Genomic DNA, 16,750 nt, shown 5'->3' on the forward strand with positions numbered 1-16,750 from the left:
CTAATGGTAGGGTACTGATACCAGCTGCAGGGGAAACCATTGAGGGACCACTGAACTCACTGGGAAAGAACTCTGTGACTGAGTAATGGCACCTGCCAAACCAACAGAACAGGAAACAGGCCACCACCTTCACCATCAAGTAACCCTCCCCCCCCCCAGCCCAGTTCACAACAAAACAGTATGGAGGCGCCTCAAAAACTTAAAAATAGAATACCCTACAACTCAGCCATTCCATTTGCAGGTATCTATCTAAAAAAATCAGAAACGCTTATTTAAAAATATGCATGCACCTCTACCCTGGCATTACTTACAATAGCCGAGCTATGAAAGGAACCCAATTGCCCATCAAGAGACTAACAGATGAAGAAGCGGTATAGTTGCACAGTGGAATATTACTCAGCCACGAAAATGGAGAGCCTAACAGTGGTGACAACATGCGTGAGGGTATTATGCTTAGTGAAATAAGTTAGACATAGAGCGAGAAATAATGTATTTTTTCACTTATATGTGGAATCTAAAGAACAAAATAACAAAACAGAAACAGACTCATCGATACAGAGAACAGACCCCTGCTTTTCACCTGCAGCTGAGGGGACACTGAAAAGGCGAAGAAGATGAGGAGATACACACTTACAGTCATAACATAAATGTCACAGATGTCACACACGGCCTGGGGAACAGAGGCAATCACGTTGCAATAACTCTGCTCCGTGACAGATGGGCGCGTGGCTTGTCACCACGGTCACATCCCAAGGTGGGTAGGTGTCCGCCACTGTGATGACGCCTAACAATAATGCACGTCGTATGTCAACTGCACTGTAATAAAAATACAGACTTTGGTGTCAGAAATAGAGCTCCAGGCTCGGCGCTACCATTTGCTGTCACTTACGCTGTCCACACTCACTGTGCTGAGCAAGGAAAAGTGGAGTCTCTGTGGTGCCTTCTTCGCAGGGTGGGGCGAGCCATTGCACGAGAGGAAGCCTGCAGAGCTCATGCAAGAAGCTGTTCACGTGTGATGAGTATTTCTCTGGTATTTCTCTTCTTTCGGATCATATTCGTGAAGTCAATTTCCTCTTTGGGCCCCCATGTTCTTCTCAAGAGCTCCATGGTTCAACGTGATATTCCAGGGGCTTCCCCTGTTAGATACACGTACAGCCGGTGCTCCATCCATCCCCAGGCTGAAAGCATCATTCGGCCTTCCCATGGCACTCATGTCAGAAAGTCAACGCAGAATTAACATTCGGTAAAACACAGTGATTGTGAGCATTCCGTTCAATGAGTTTGAATGACTGTACTCAGCAGGACGCCACCACTCAGAGCAAGACATAAACATTCTCATCGCCCTGCGAGGTTTCTCATGTCCTTTTTCAATTAAAAAATAAAAATAAAAATAAGGGAATGCCTCAAAAACATGTGTCCTCCTACAGAAGCTCCATGCTAACCATTCTGCCTACCTGGGCTCCGGCCAGGGCGTGCCCATCGCCGGCTCCTCCCCTCAGCTCAGCAGCGAGTGTGACAAAGGAAAGAATGGTTAACCCAGGAACACTGCAGAGGCCATTTAAGATCAGCCGACCTGGGCAAGCACCCCTGACCCCCCAGGCTGTTTGAAGGTGGGAATCCGCACTTTGTGAGGCATCTTCTAAGTCTGCTGGTGACTTTGGGAAGGAGGGACACCTCTCATAGGAGTGGGGGTGCCCAGGCAGCATCCGGGCATGCGGGCACCACACTCGGCATCTGCCTCTCTGTGGAGTGAGGGTCTGGGCTCTCTCAGCACCGAATGGGCCAGGTCTTGATGGAGGAGCCCCTGTTAAGCAAATGTGTGTGGCATTTGAAGATGAATTTCCTTTGTTCAAAGCGCAGTCTGGCTGGAAAGAAAGAAGCACCCGTGAGCTACCAGCTGTTCCAGGGTGCACACGTGTTTTGGGGGACCTCCTATTAGCTTGTACTTATGCACTGACTATGTCATTATGGAGATGGTTGTTTTTAGATATTGTTTTTATTTTAGTGATTGCTTTTTGTGAGTGCCCCATGTTGGGCTGCCAGATGCGAGTGTCCCCCGCCCCCATGTCCTGCGTGGTTCAGGGTTCAGGTTCAGGTTCAGGGTTTGGGCTCTAGAGGAGGCCGCACACAAATGAGAGAGACTAGACAAGAAAGTGTAAATTTGGGAATTGGGAGCCAGGCGGGAGCCCAACTCAAGGGGAAGAACTCCGCCTTGCTCTGGCCTTGTGATCCCTTTTACTCAGGTTTGGGATCCACCCACAGCCCTGGGGCAGGCAATTCCGTTAATAGCTCCAGGACAGCCCATCAGCAAAGGGTTACATAAAACTAAAAGGTGGTTGCTGCTTCAGCTCCCATTGTCTCAACTAGACAGTGGGTGGTTGGTTCTGACCTTTCAGAGCTTCAAGGTTGACCAGCCTTCTGGCTGGTTCCCTGTCCACACCTCTCTGCTAGTGAGGACAATGGGCTGCTTCCAACAGCTTTTCTTAGCAGTTCCCAGGTTCCTCACATGCTTTATCCAGGACACTGTCATTCTCAGCCTGCATTTCCCCATTATCCCCTCCGAAAGGAGCCTGCTTGGCTCCTGCCCATGAAGGGTTAACACCCCGTCCATCCGAGCATCTGTTTGTGGAACATGCACATCTGTGCTTGAGGCACAACAAGTCCTTGTTTTCACCACCCACTGACCCTCATTGGGGGTGGAGTGACCCACGGGAAACATGTGCCCCCCTCCCTGCGTCCTGCTGCCTGACCGAGTGGATTCCTGCATCGATCCACTTTCTTTTCTTTCTTTCTTTTTTTTTTTAAATATATATTTTATTGATTTTTTACAGAGAGGAAGGGAGAGGGATAGAGAGCTAGAAACATCGATGAGAGAGAAGCATCGATCAGCTGCCTCCCACACATACACCCCACCGGGTATGTGCCAGCAACCAAGGCACATGCCCTTGACCAGAATCGAACTCGGACCCTTCAGTCCCCAGGCTGATGCTCTATCCACTGAGCCGAACCAGCTAGGGCTGATCCCACCTTCTTATGCCCTGTATGTCTGATGCTTTGCCATCCGGGACCTGGCTGACCTTGGAGAGACTGACCCTCCAGGGCAGCCAGTTCCCAGGGTCAGGAGAGGACTCACTGCGTGTCTTTCACAGGCAAACCAACCAGTCCAGGGCCCATTCCCCCCGTCTCTCTCATCATTGATGTCTCTATCTCTCTCCCTTCCTCTCTGAAACCAATAAAAATATACTAAAAAAACCACAAACAAGCAAAAAAAAAAAAATCAAACAAACTCTTCATTGAGTATAAAGAGTTTAACCTATTGGTGTCTTAACTGTTTGTTTTCTAAATGGATGTTTACTGCGCGCTAGCCATGTCCCAGGTCTAAGGGCTTTGCATGAGTCATGTGCGTTTATCCTCAGCACAGCCCTGTTTCTGATCATCAGCAACTATCTTTGAGTGATTCTAGGTACCAGTCCCTAGAGACAGGGATACTGCATGACACAGAACAAATTCACCAGCCAGGGATGAATCTGATCTATACTGTCATTCATTTATTTGTTCCTTAAATATGAATGGAGGGGTTACCACACGCACTATTGCAGGTCTTGGGGATCCAGAAGGAAACAAAAATAGCCCCAAACAAAGAACATCCACCAACCTTCCCGGCAGCCCAGGCAGGCCTTTCCCATAGGTCCGTGGAGGCCTGAGGGCCCAGGGAGAGAAATCCATAGGACACTGATGAAATCAGGCCACATGCTGAGATCATTAGCTTCATTACTCGACTTTCCCCGTTGTTTCATCTGCCAGATTCTCTGCGGCTCCAAGGAGACAAAAGCATTGTCTTGGAGACAGAGGTTATTCAGACCCCCACTTCGCCGCCCCCATCTGCCTCCCAGACTCTCCCCACCGGCGGTTTTGGGTTAGAAGCATAATTGGCTATGAGTCACGTCAGAGCCATTGACCATGGACGTGAACGGCAGCAGCATCCATCAGCCGCGGGAAGAGCAGGTCCCGCTCCCCGATTCATCCCTGGCTGGTCATTAAGGATGCTGAGGCAGCTCCCAGTTAATTGGACCATTGTCTCTCCAACCTCATCCATTTCTGGCTGCGAGAGGGATGGAGGCGCCCGCAGTCCCCAGCACAGCCCCGGGCCTTGCTAATCAGCCGTGGAGATTGGCTGGGGGGCCGCTGCTTGAACTGGTCCAGCCACTCTCGGTGAGAGGTTGTGCGGGGTGGACGTTTTATATCCCAGTCAATTACAGTTCACGAAAACTGAAAAGCTCCTAAAATTAAAACCAAAAAAAGCAGCATTTACAACACTTCCTGAGGCAAGTCCAGCTCACCCACACACATACACCAAGGCGGGCATACACGCACACCCACCACATGGTAAAGGAGAGAAACATGTGCTCATGGAGGGAAGGTCACGTGGTGATACAGAGCGTGTCCTGGTTAGAGTGTCTCAGTGGCTGAACATGGACCTAGGAACCCGGAGATCACAATTCAATTCCCTGTGAGGGCACATGCCTGGGTTATGGGCTCAATTAAGAGAGCCTGGGGGAGAGGGTGCAGGAGGCAGCTGATGAATGATTCTCTCTCATCATGGATGTTTCTATCACTCTCTCCCTCTCCCTTCCTCTCTGAAATCAGTAAAAATATACTTATAAAAAAGAGAGCTTGCCCGGCCAGCATGGTGCAGTGTTTGAGAGTCAACCTATGAACCAGGAGGTCACGGTTTGATTACCAGTTAGAGCACAAGCCCGGCTTGCAGGCTCGTCCCCAGTGTGGGGCATGCAGGAGGCAACCAATCAATGATTTCTCTTTCATTTTTATTATTATTTTATTTTAAAATATATTTTATTGATTTTTTTTTACATAGAGAAAGGGCGGGGGATAGAGAATTAGAAACATTGATAAGAGAGAAACATTGATTAGTTGCCTCCTGCACACTTCCTACCAGGGATGTGCCCACAACCAAGGTACATGCCCTTGACCGGAATCAAACCTGGGTCCTTTCAGTCTACAGGCCAACACTCTATCCACTGAGCCAAACCGGTTAGGGCTCTCTTTCATTTTGATCTATCTCCCTTTCCCTCTCCTTTTCCCTGTGAAATCAATAAAAAACATATTTTTAAAAATAGTAAAGGAATAGCTTTAAATCTATTTACTTGTTTTTCATAAATACCCTCATATCAGAAAATGTAAGACTCCGGTCTGCCTCTAATTCTGCAGGAACACACTGGGCATCCCTGAAACTACTTTTCCTTCCCTGGAAATTAGATGGTATCTCCCTGAGGGATTTAATTTTTTTTTTTTAACTTGCTGGGAAGACAAAGGGAAATTGGAAAGAGAGAGGAGATTGATTATCTCGCTAGAACCTAATTGCAGGGCAGGCATCTTGACCTCAGCCTGGGGCTTGGATAGCTATAGCAGGTGGTCCTGAAACAGGCAGAGGCCAGCCTTACAAGACACAGCCAGCGGGAGAGGCAGGGCTCTGGGGTACGCTGCGGAGGGAGCATCCCTGGACCCAAACCTGGCTGTGGACCGAGGACCGGCAGGGACACCACCCACAGTACAACCTGGAGTAAACACTGACCTCCCTCAGTTTGAGTCAGGTCAGCCATACAGTCACAGCTTGCTGGTCCAGAAAACCGATGTTTCCCATGCTTGCTGACAGTGTAGACAAAGCCAGGCAATCCTGCGATGCTTTACTAACTCCATTCCAGCCTGAGAATCATCTCACAGTTCACCACAAGAGACCTGACAATGAACTGACAAGCTAGACTTTCCACTGCTCTGAATCAAGCTTTAAGGTGTTGATAACCACAAACATCCAGGAATTGCCTAGCTGGCATGGTTCAGGAGATGAGCTTTGACCTATGAACCAGAAGGTCACAGTTCAGTTCCTGGTCAGAGCATATGCCCAGGTTGTGGGCTTGATCTCCAGTAGGGGACCTGCAGGAGGCAGCCAATCCATGATTCTCTCTAAGCATTGATGTTTCTATCTCCTATCCCTCTTCCTTCCTCTCTGGAATCAATAAAAATATATCTTAAAAATATCCAGAAATAAATAAGATACCAACAGGTCATACCTCACCACCACCAAGCTATTGAGTCTTCCCAAATGAGCCAGTGAATTAGAGAATGCCCGATTCTATTAGCCTTAAATTCATCAATTAAATGAGATTGGAAATGTGTGTCTCACCAAGGGGACCGCAGGGATTTCATCTCTTAATTGGTGCTTGTAATGTCCTTTGAAAACCACAAATCACCTCCCAAATATAAGACATCACTCAGTCCGGTCCCACTCCCGACTTGGAGGACACGGAGTCTGCAAGCGCTTCCTGTGCTGGGAGGGAAGGAAAGGAAATGAATGAACCTCTGTGGAGTGCTTGTCGTGTGCAGGGCACTGTGCTCTGTACTTAATACACATGACTTCATCCAGGATTTCTTTTCTGGGAGGAGAAGCATAATTGGAAATTTTAAAGCTGTAGCCAATGTGCAAAAAAGAACAGACAAGCCATTCAGGCTGACAAAAATTAGATTACCATATCAACATATTTGCTTCTAATTTCTTTCCATAATTAAAAAAAAAAATAGTTATTTTGTTTAACAGTAGAGGCCTGGTGCACAAATTCATGCACCAGTGGGGTACCTTGGCCTGGCCTGCAGGATCAGGCCGAAATCTGCTCTCTGACATTGCCCAAGGGGTCCCAAATTGCCAGAGGGCACAGGTAAGGCCGAGGAACCCCACTAGTGCATGATCGGGGCTGGGGAAGGACACAGGAGTTTGGCCGGCCAGCCAGGGAGGGACTATATGGAGGTAGTAGGCTCCAGGGTGTGTCCAGCCCATCTTGCTCAGTTCTGATCAGCCAGACCCCAGCAGCAAGCTAACCTGCCAGTCCATGCATCTGCCCCCTGGTGGTCAGTGTACACCATAGTGAGTGGTGGAGTGGCCTTACCATATAATTAGCATACTATGCTTTGATTGTTTGAACGGAGGACTGTATGACCAGTCACTTAGCATATTAGGCTTTTATTATATAGGATAGGACAATGTGTGTTAACTTTTCATTCAAACTATGGAAAGCTATGCAAAAAAAATTACCCAAATTTAATGATTTTTCATCATAAAATTATTAAAATTAGCTAATATTGCAGCCATCTTTCTGTGCATATATATATAGGAGGTAGATTAACATGTAGACAGATTAATGCATAGACAGAGAAGAATACTTTCATTTAAATGGGATCATGCCATAGATGCTACTTTTAATATTGCAATTAAATTTTAAGTTGAAATAAGTGAAAATGAAGATAATTTTGAACTTTGAATAAATGATTTAAGACCAAAAAATTTTTTTTCTAAAAGATTCCCCTTAGTTTTTATAAAGAATTCACTAAGTAACACTAAGAGGTCAGCGTGCTTATGCTTTAAAAATTACATCTATAATAATAAAAGTGTAATATGCTAATTAGGGTGGACGTTCTTCCAGACAACCTTCCACATGAAGCTGGGGCTGTGAAGGAAGCCAGGAAGGCCTACTCTTGGGTGAATTTTGTGCATCGGGCTTATGCTTTTAATGTATATGTACATTATATGTAAATGTAAATGTAAATGTATATAATTATCTATGGGCTGTGAAAGGTAATACTGGCACTCACAGTTCTCACTATATTCCCATAGCCGCTCCTCATTTTTGTATTTATGTTGATGGTTTCATGTTTTCCAAGTTCACAGCATTTGTACCCTGTCCCACCACTAAAACGAACATGTGTTCATTTTCTCTTTAGATGCAGTGTGTGTGCCTTCTGTTTTTCTTTCATTCTTGAGGCCTGAGAGCCTAACTGGTGGATGTCAGTGTTAGGTCATTCCTCCCAGGACAGACATTCAGGTCACATCCCCTGAGAGTTTCCTTTTCTGTGGGATGAACGTTGACTGTCATTCCATTTAAAAGGCATCTGGGTGGGAGGTGACAGCCACGTGACCCTTTCACTCAGAGTACCATGGACTCCTCTTCACTGTCTCCTGGTCAGGATGCTCCTGTTAGTAAATCAGCTGGTAATCTCATTTCCTCAGTCTTTTATTTTTTTAAAATATATTTTTTACTGATTTCAGAGAGGAAGGGAGAGAGAGATAGAAACATCAATGATGAAAGAGAATTATTGATCAGATGCTCTCTGCACACCCCACACTGGGGATCAAGCCCACAACCCAGGCATGTGCCCTGACCGGGAATCGAACGGTGACTTCCTGGTTCATAGGTCGACACTCAACCATTGAGCTACCAGCCGGGCTTCAGTCGTTCAGATGACTTGCTGTTGCAGTCTGGTCTCCAAAGTGTTTCTTGGCTTGAGGGCCGTCAGTCAGCCAGCAGATGTCTCTCTGAGGGCCCTGAAGGGTGTGTTCCATCCACTCACAGGGACCCTTCCAGCTCAGTGACACCAAGGATTGTCATGCTGAGTCATCTTATGCCTTTTTCATTCATTGCCTTTCCTTCATTTGCTTTATTATCTGTGCTTTTCAATTGCATTCATTATAATTATTTCAAATTACCCTTTTATGTCAGTAATTTGATGTTCAGTAGTTGTTTATTTCATTTCTTGCCTATCCTAATTGATTTATTAGATTTTTAAAGATGCGGTTGCAATTTGTCCCCTTACATTTGCAACCTCCTAATTTATCTGATTCTACTGTTTGTTTGTTTTTTATGTTGATATTAAATTATTTTTTCTTCTTGTTTTTTTTTTTCTTTTCTTTAAAAAACAACAAGACACCTTTTTATGTCTATAGCACGAACCAACTGAGAGAAATTCTTAGGATTCCTTGAGCTGATTTTCCTCCGGGATGGTACTTGTCTGCCCTCCACATGCCCTGTTTTCCACGTCCGTTCATTGAGTAGAAATGGTGGTGCTGGGGATCTATTGGCTTGAAGGGTTTCCTTCGGGAAAGTGGTGACCTGGGACTTGAAGTCCAGATGCTGGTGCTGGGTGGGCATTAGCTGCCGATTTGGTGGCTTGTGTTGGTTATGCACAAGACCACCCTTGTAGGACATGCAAGCTGATTTGTTTGGGAGGATGGACACCAGTTTGCAAAAGTACTCCAGATGGCTCAAGACATCCCTCTGCACTCTCCTCCCGGTGCTCTCTGTGTGTCTGAGACTGTTCCAAAGTGCGCGCCCTTTAAGTGTGTGTTGACCTGACATCCCCCGGGCCTGGGGCCTCACTGAGAGCTGTGGTTTCTCACCTGGCGTGATCCTTCCTTCTCCAGGTGACCGGGGTGCCGGGCCGTCCAGCCGCCCGGTCTTCACGCAGGAGCCGCAGGACGTCACTTTCCCATTGGCCTCGTCACAGTCAGAAGTCACCCTGAGCTGTGCTGCAACCGGCTACCCTCCACCCCGTTACAGGTAGGGTCCTGCCTCTTGGCACCAGGCCAGTTTCCTTTGTCTTTGCGGTAAAACATACCCGTAATCACGTGCTCAGAGCACCCCCGTTTGCTGTGAGGGACTCAGTGTCCCACTGTGTGCCCACTGCCCCGAGATGACACGTTAGTTCCCTAAGTTTCCCCCTCTCCAGGCAGCAAGCACCCTCCCCGCACGGGCAGCCACTACTAGGACTGTGTTTATTGATCAAATTTGCTGAGAAGAGTTATTCTTGACATCGTTGCCACAAAGTGTCACGTTGAGGTTAGATCTGAAAGAAAAAATGGGGAAAAGAAAGAGAAGGGAGGGAGGAAGTAAAGAAAGTAAAGAAGAAAGGAAGCAAAGAGGGAGGGAAGGAGGACACACTGGACAGAAATAAAGAGGAGGATGAAAGGAAAAGGTAGGAAGGAGAGGAAGAGATGTGTCCTAGCTTGGAAAGACGATGGAGCTGACCCGTTCTGTGCTCCCCTCCCAGGGTGAGGCTCCCGCCTCCCTTTCCCCCCACACAATGGTGACGAAGACGGTAAAGGTCCCCTAAAAGCAGTTACTCAAGATGGAAGCTTCCTTGTATCTGAGAAATTCCTGTGACCCCACTGCTGGGCCCCATCAACCCAAAAGCATTGATTTTAGAAAATGTCTGAAAGACAGCAGCACAGTGCTTTTATTGTGGGCAAAGACGAGAGAGAATTGTGCTCTCCCACATATGACCTGTGAGCAATAGGGAGGAGGGGTCAGGGATGATTCTGTTCTTACAAGGTTGCAGGGAAGGCAGAATGTGGTCCTCATTGTGGATGGAATGTGCACATTTTCAAGTATATGCACGGATCTAGTATGCTAGTGTAAATAATAATGGTATTTGGTTGGTGAGAATTGCATATGCAGAGTGGATATAGGAAAAGACAGAATAAATATTAGTATGACTCTTGTAACATGGGGTTTGAAAAGCATTTTTCAAAAATCGTAATTTTTATTGGGGAAGTTGAATAAACACACAGAAAGTAACAATTTCAGCCCATTAGGCAAAATAAACTGGTTTTGCCTACTTTTGATGTTGCATTAAAAATGCCATATTTACATGTATAACTATTATACTTTGATCTTAAAATTATGTAGATTAATTATGACTAATGACTCCACTGCACAGAGCTAAAGAAAGACAACTATCACTTGTATTTTTTGAGCAAATTTCTGCATCTTTTGTTTCCCCCCAACAACCAAAGAGCTGAAAGGTGATGTCTTCTCGTGTAACTCTCATACACTGAGCCAGACTGCATGTCCGTACACCTCACACCAAAGAGCCCAGCTGTCGATGAAAAATCACTCCCTTAACAAACGGATTTTGTATTGTTGGTTGATTTTTTTTTTTTTAATAATGAGCTGTCTTATTTAATTTAACGTGTGGTTAAATTATACATAGCTGACTCACACATTTTTCATTTCACCTGATACTTAAAGTTGTAATTTTATTTTTGAGGGCTTTGATTGCTCATAAGAGTTGGTAGAGCTTGCTGAAGAAGGAAAAGAATCTATGAGTCCCTATGAGTCCTTATTGGCTAAGTACAAGAAGCAGCCTATCCACCAATCAATCAGGTACTTACATAAGATATCTATGGATTTACAAGAGGCAGAAAAAAATATAAAACAATGGTCCTCCAGGTAATTCACCCATTAGTTTTGTCTATAAAAACATATACAGAATGAGGAGACTACAAATCCCAGGGCTGTTAAATGGCTTCTGTTGCTAAGATACTTGTAACTTAGGAGGCTAAAAGGCAATTTGGTTCCATCGCATGATCTGGTGAGCCCATCTCTAATATTATAGCATAAACCACTAGTAGGCAAGAGGCTTTGAAAGGAGGTAGGAAAGAATGGGTCCGGAGTGCTGACATCTCAGACTCAGACCCAAATTCCTTGATAATAAAGCAGCGGGCAGAGGTTGTCTCAGATCATGCCTGTTAGCAACAACATGCGAAGTTGTTTCAATATGACCCTTTCTAACGTAAATTTATAGCAACAAACTCACTGTAACCACCTTCGTCTTAGGTTGTGTGTGTGAGATGGAGAAAAATCTTTGGGGTTCAGGGCCTCACATGATCTGAGGTCATGCGGATATAGTGCGAAGCCATATGAAAGAGCTGTTGATTTGGAGTGAAGAAGGGCCGTGACGCTAGTCCCCACTCTGTCACCCTGTGTGTGCCCTCGCGTGATCTTGGAAGTATCGTTCCTGTCTCCTGGCATCAGCTTCCTTACTGAGCTGATTTTGAGCTGTGTGGATATTTCATTTTATTCCTTTAGTAAATTCCCTTTAGCAAATTAAATCTCATGAGGGAAAAAGCAATATTTAGAGCAGAATTTTGGAACTAAGTATAAAAGCAACTTTTCTAGCCCTAACTGTTTTTGGCTCAGTGGATAGAGCATCAGCCTGCGGACTGAAGGGTCCCAGGTTTGATTCCGGTCAAGGGCATGTACCTTAGTTACAGACACATCCCCAGTGGGGGCTGTGCAGGAGCAGCTGATCTATGTTTCTCTCTCTTTGATGTTTCTAACTCCCTATCCCTCTCCCTTCCTCTCTGTAAAAAAATCAATAAAAAATATTTTTTTTAAAAAGCAACTTATCTGGTGTCACTTCAAACAGAGTAAAGAACCGTTACAAATGAGATCCTGGGAAAGCAAGACGACATAGACATGTAGGGCAAGTTGGGACAGAAGCCTTCCCATGGAAAGATCCTTCTATTTTGTAACAAAGTCTAACCAGGGAGCTTTGCAAAGGGAAGGAGCACAAGGTCCCCAAAGATGGCACGTGGGTGGGATGGCTTATCCCTAGAAAGTCGAGGATCCCTGAGCGCAGTAAGCTTAGTCCTGGCTCAGAGGACGCGTTTTACTTGGAAAAGTGAGTTGACACGTAAGAAGTTGCTACATGGGCCACATTTACTGGCATCAGAGACAGGTCTGTGAAGGTCACCGAGGATGTGTGCCCCATCTGCTCTAGGCCTGCTCACCCTCTCCAGCTCCGCCTATGCCCCCAACCCCTCACCCCCGGTCAGAGAGGCACTCCTGGGTCCCCAGGGGCCCAGATTTGGAGTAAACCACACCAGTGCTCCCTCGGCTTCTCTCCTTCTCAGTCACCCCCTCCATGACCCCCATGAAACAGGAAGGAAGTTGCTGTGTGCATTCAGAAGTGATGGAGATGAGTTCTGTGGAAATTTGAGGACTTGTCTTACGATACACTAGACCAGTGGTCGGCAAACTGCAGCTCCCAAGCCACATGTGGCTCTTTGGCCCCTTGAGTTTTTAGCAAAGGCCAGCTTGGGAGTGCCCTAATTAAGTCAATAACAATGTACCTACCTAAATAGTTTAAGTTTTAAAAATGTGGCTCTCAAAAGAAATTTCGATCGTGCTGTTGATATTTGGGTCTGTGGATAATGAGTTTGCCGACCACTGACCTAGACCAGAGGGTCTCCCCACAAGGCAATGCTATGGAACGTACTAGGAGGGCATGTGGCCCGACCCCGCGAGGCTGCTCACCACCTAGCTTGCGGAGTTCTCTTCAGAGGTGCAGGGATGAGCCCAGAAACAGGCACTGTGAAGGCGCCCTCCACCCCGTGCACTAAAGCAGGGTGGGGAACCTTTCTCTGCCAACGGCCGTTTGGATACTCATAACACCGTCTGCGGGCCACACACAATGACCCACTTTAAAATTTGCCCAACGTTTTTTTAAAATATATTTTTATTGATTTTTACAGAGAGAAAGGGAGAGAGATAGAGAGCTAGAAACGTTGATGAGAGAGAGACACCGACCAGCTGCCTCCTGCACACCCCCCACTGGGGATGTGCCCGCAACCAACGTACATGCCCCTGACCGGAATCGAACCTGGGACCCTTCAGTCCACAGAGCAACGCTCTATCCACTGAGCCAAACCGGTTTCGGCTTGCCCAACATTTTCAATTGATCATGTGGTCCAACATGGAATGAACTCTCTCCTCATGCTTTAGCAGGGCCAGACTTAGTGAATCCTCAGGTCTTACACAGCCTGCAGGCCAGACATTCCCCACCCCGGTTCTAAAGCAAGGCCCAGTTCTGAAACATACATGCCCCCATACATATACACACTCCCTAACCCCCACATGCACACACATGCACATGTGTGCACACATGCGCACCCACCCACTTATAAACACACGCACTCACATGCTTGCATTATGGCAGAAAGCGGACAGACGTGGCCCCAACCATGCTGTTCTTGACTCAGGGCTTAACGTCTCAATAGTGAAGAATGTTTGCAGCAAAAGGTCAAGATTTTAATTTGAATCCATTATGTTCCCTGGGATTGCTATGATATTAATTAGATGCTTAAAGTAATCATCTAAAGCACTTTCCCTCACCAACATTCTCCCGGGTGTGCGGTCCTATCCGGAACGTGTGCACAACCACCACGCGAATCAGTTCACACGCTTCTCTCTCCATCGATTCAGACGTATTAATTAGGACGGCCAACGCCAGGCCGGCCCTGGTCTGTGTGCCCGGGGTAATAATCGTGGCTCCGAGTGACGGGAATGATGATGGGGCGACTGCGAGAGCCTCATTGGCTGCAGCAACGCCGAGCACTCTGCATGTGTGTGGAGAAACAATTACGGGGCTTAATTAGGAGCATGTAAGGATGACAGCACTTATTCCCGTGATTGATTTCCAAACGGAGGGGACCTGGCAAGCCCAGGCCGGGTCTGCTTCGCTCGGAAAGGAAAGGGAGCTCCAGGCCCGGGATGTGGCGGGGAGCCGCGGTGAGGCTGTGTGACCCCGTGGAGGGGAGGCCGTGGGGGCAGGAGACACGCTTGGAAAGGAAGCTTCTCACACTTGCTTCTCCTGACATTGAGGACAAGAGAAAGCACACACATTGGGCAGGAAGTTCAGCAAAGGGAAATGCAGCTTTTTAGACTGTTGTCCTCAAATTCTCTAGTGAAAAGAAGTGGAGGTGCACAGAATGGGGTCAATAAGTTAAAAGGAAAGAGTTGGATTTGATGTGGGGTCTATTACTCTGGATTTCCTGGGGTGGAGGGTGAGGTACCTGTGTCCGTATTGCTTTCGCTGTGGTAGCCGCTGGCCGTCTCTCTCAATGGGTGTTTCGGATGCTCCTAAAAAGGTCAGTGCTGTTGGGAAGAATTTTGTAAAATGTCATTCCTTTCTTACAGTTCACCACTCCCTGCCCCTCCTCCGCCCCCACCCCCGCCCCAGCCCCTCACATGTTTAGTCTGATCTTAGCGTGACCGGAGGAATCCTTGTAAACAGGCTCTATTCCATGGGAAAAACTAGCCACTCGTTTTTCTAAATGACTATTGTCTAAACTCAGCATCTTTACATGTCTGTTTTCCTAAATGATTTTTTAAAATTTATTTTTATTGATTTCACAGAGGAAGGGAGAAGGAGAGATAGAAACATCAGCAATGAGATAGAATCATTGATTGTCTGCCTCCTGCACGCCCCCTACTGGGGATCAAGCCCACAATCCGGGAATGTGCCCTGACCAGGAATCAAACCTCGACCCTCTGGTTTATAGATTAATGTTCAACCACCGAGCCACCATGGCTAGGCTCCTAAATGCTTCTTACATGAATACACACACACACACACACGTGTCCTTGTAATGCATCTCATTAACTGTGCAATATCCACGCTTCTACATGCCTGGACATGATGACGAAACTTAGGGGGTGCGAGGTGGGGAAGTTAGAGATAATCACTGGGCATTCGCTCCTCTTTAAATGACCTACGGGCATTTCCAGAGCATCTTCTGGTTCTTAAAAATAAAGCATGGTGGCCTTCCTCCCACTCAATTCACGGACTAGAGCTGTGGTTGGCAAACTCATTCGTCCACAGAGCCAAATATCAACATGACAATGATTGAAATTTCTTTGGAGAGCCAATTTTTTTTAAACTTAAACTTCTTCAAAATAGACTCACCCAGGCTCAGGCCGTGGTATTTTGTGGAAGAGCCGCACTCAAGGGGCCAAAGAGCCATATGTGGCTCGAGAGCCACTGTTTGACGACCACGGGACTAGAGGATTGCTCACTGATAACCAAGCTGGCAGACTGTCCAAAGTAAAAACTTCTTGAGCCACGTCTGTGCGGTGCCAGTCTCAGGCCAGCATGGCATTTCCGAGCCCCGGGAGCTGGTTCGGAGTGATTGATTCTCCCAGGAAGAGACCCGCAGGGCCAGGCGTGTTCCGTGGCCACCAGGCCGCTGTCGGGTTGTTATCAGCCTCCGCCCGGCTCCGTGAGATCTCGGCCATCTTTCCTGGGCCGTTTGTGACACATGCGTCCACATGTCTCTCCCTAAATCATCCTGACGTTTCATTTCGCGGTGTCAGCTCCGGGCAAACGGGATGGCCACGCTGCTGGAAAAGTTGCTCGAGGAGTAAGAAGGTCTGTGTCCCTGACGGATCATTTTCTTTCTCGTGGTGAGGGCTCCGTTGCCTCTTTGTACTCATTTAGGTGAACGGTTGTAATTCATAAAGTGTAGATCTTTGTTTAAAAAATATTTGTCTTGATTTCAGAGAAGAAGGGAGAGGGAGAGACAGAAGCGTCAATGATGAGAGAGTGTCTCTGGCTAGCTGCCTCCTGCACTCCCCCTATTGGGGATCCAGCCCACAACCTGGGCCTGTGCCCTGGCCGGAATCAAACCATGACCTCCTGGTTCATAGGTGGGTGCTCAACCACGGAGCCACGCTAGCCAGGCAACATTAGATCTTTCAAGTATCCTGCTTATTGCTTTCGCTGAGCTGGTGGGCACAGGTATCTTTGGTGGAACTGGTAGGGCTGTCTCCGCATGGAGCCACGCTGGGCTTTCTAATCCATGCCTGGAAATGACCAAGGCTGTGGATGACCAATAGTGGCCAGCTCTAGGTGATTAGCATATGTGATTTTTTCCCCAAAGGTGGAGGCGGAATGGCACAGACCTGGATTTTTCCATGAGTTCGCACCACAGATTGGACGGAGGCAACTTGGTGATCAGCAGCCCACGCTGGGACCAGGATGCGGGCACCTACCAGTGCCTGGCCACCAACCCGCTGGGCACGGCTCTCAGCCGGACGGCAAAGCTCCAGTTCGCATGTGAGTTTTTGTGGGGGAATCTGTAATTGCTGTGACTATGAAAATGGAGTATTTTTATTACATGCTCTTCAGAAGACAATCCGGCTTTGCTGTTCAACTGCTCTCTGAGGGCAAACGGGAGGAGGCAAATGTTTTCACAGCCTGTTTTGCAAATCCAGATGCCCGGGGTTCAAGGGAATCCGGTTCAATAGAAGATCATCGCACTGCTATTACATTCCGGGGATCA

General features: G+C 47.1%; 1 protein-coding gene across 1 annotated transcript in view; it reads left to right on the forward strand.

The window, feature by feature from the left end:
- Positions 1 to 16,750, forward strand: part of CNTN6 (contactin 6) — a 156,782-nt gene that overhangs the window by 53,747 nt on the left and 86,285 nt on the right. The window contains exons 3-4 of the mRNA XM_084902268.1: positions 9,269 to 9,404; positions 16,349 to 16,524. Coding sequence (XP_084758394.1) covers positions 9,269 to 9,404; positions 16,349 to 16,524 — 312 coding nt within the window. The remainder of the gene's footprint in view (positions 1 to 9,268; positions 9,405 to 16,348; positions 16,525 to 16,750) is intronic.

This window comes from Pipistrellus hanaki (assembly GCF_964339955.1).
Source record: "Pipistrellus hanaki genome assembly, chromosome: 13".
In the NCBI taxonomy this organism is placed as follows: Eukaryota; Metazoa; Chordata; class Mammalia; order Chiroptera; family Vespertilionidae; genus Pipistrellus; species Pipistrellus hanaki.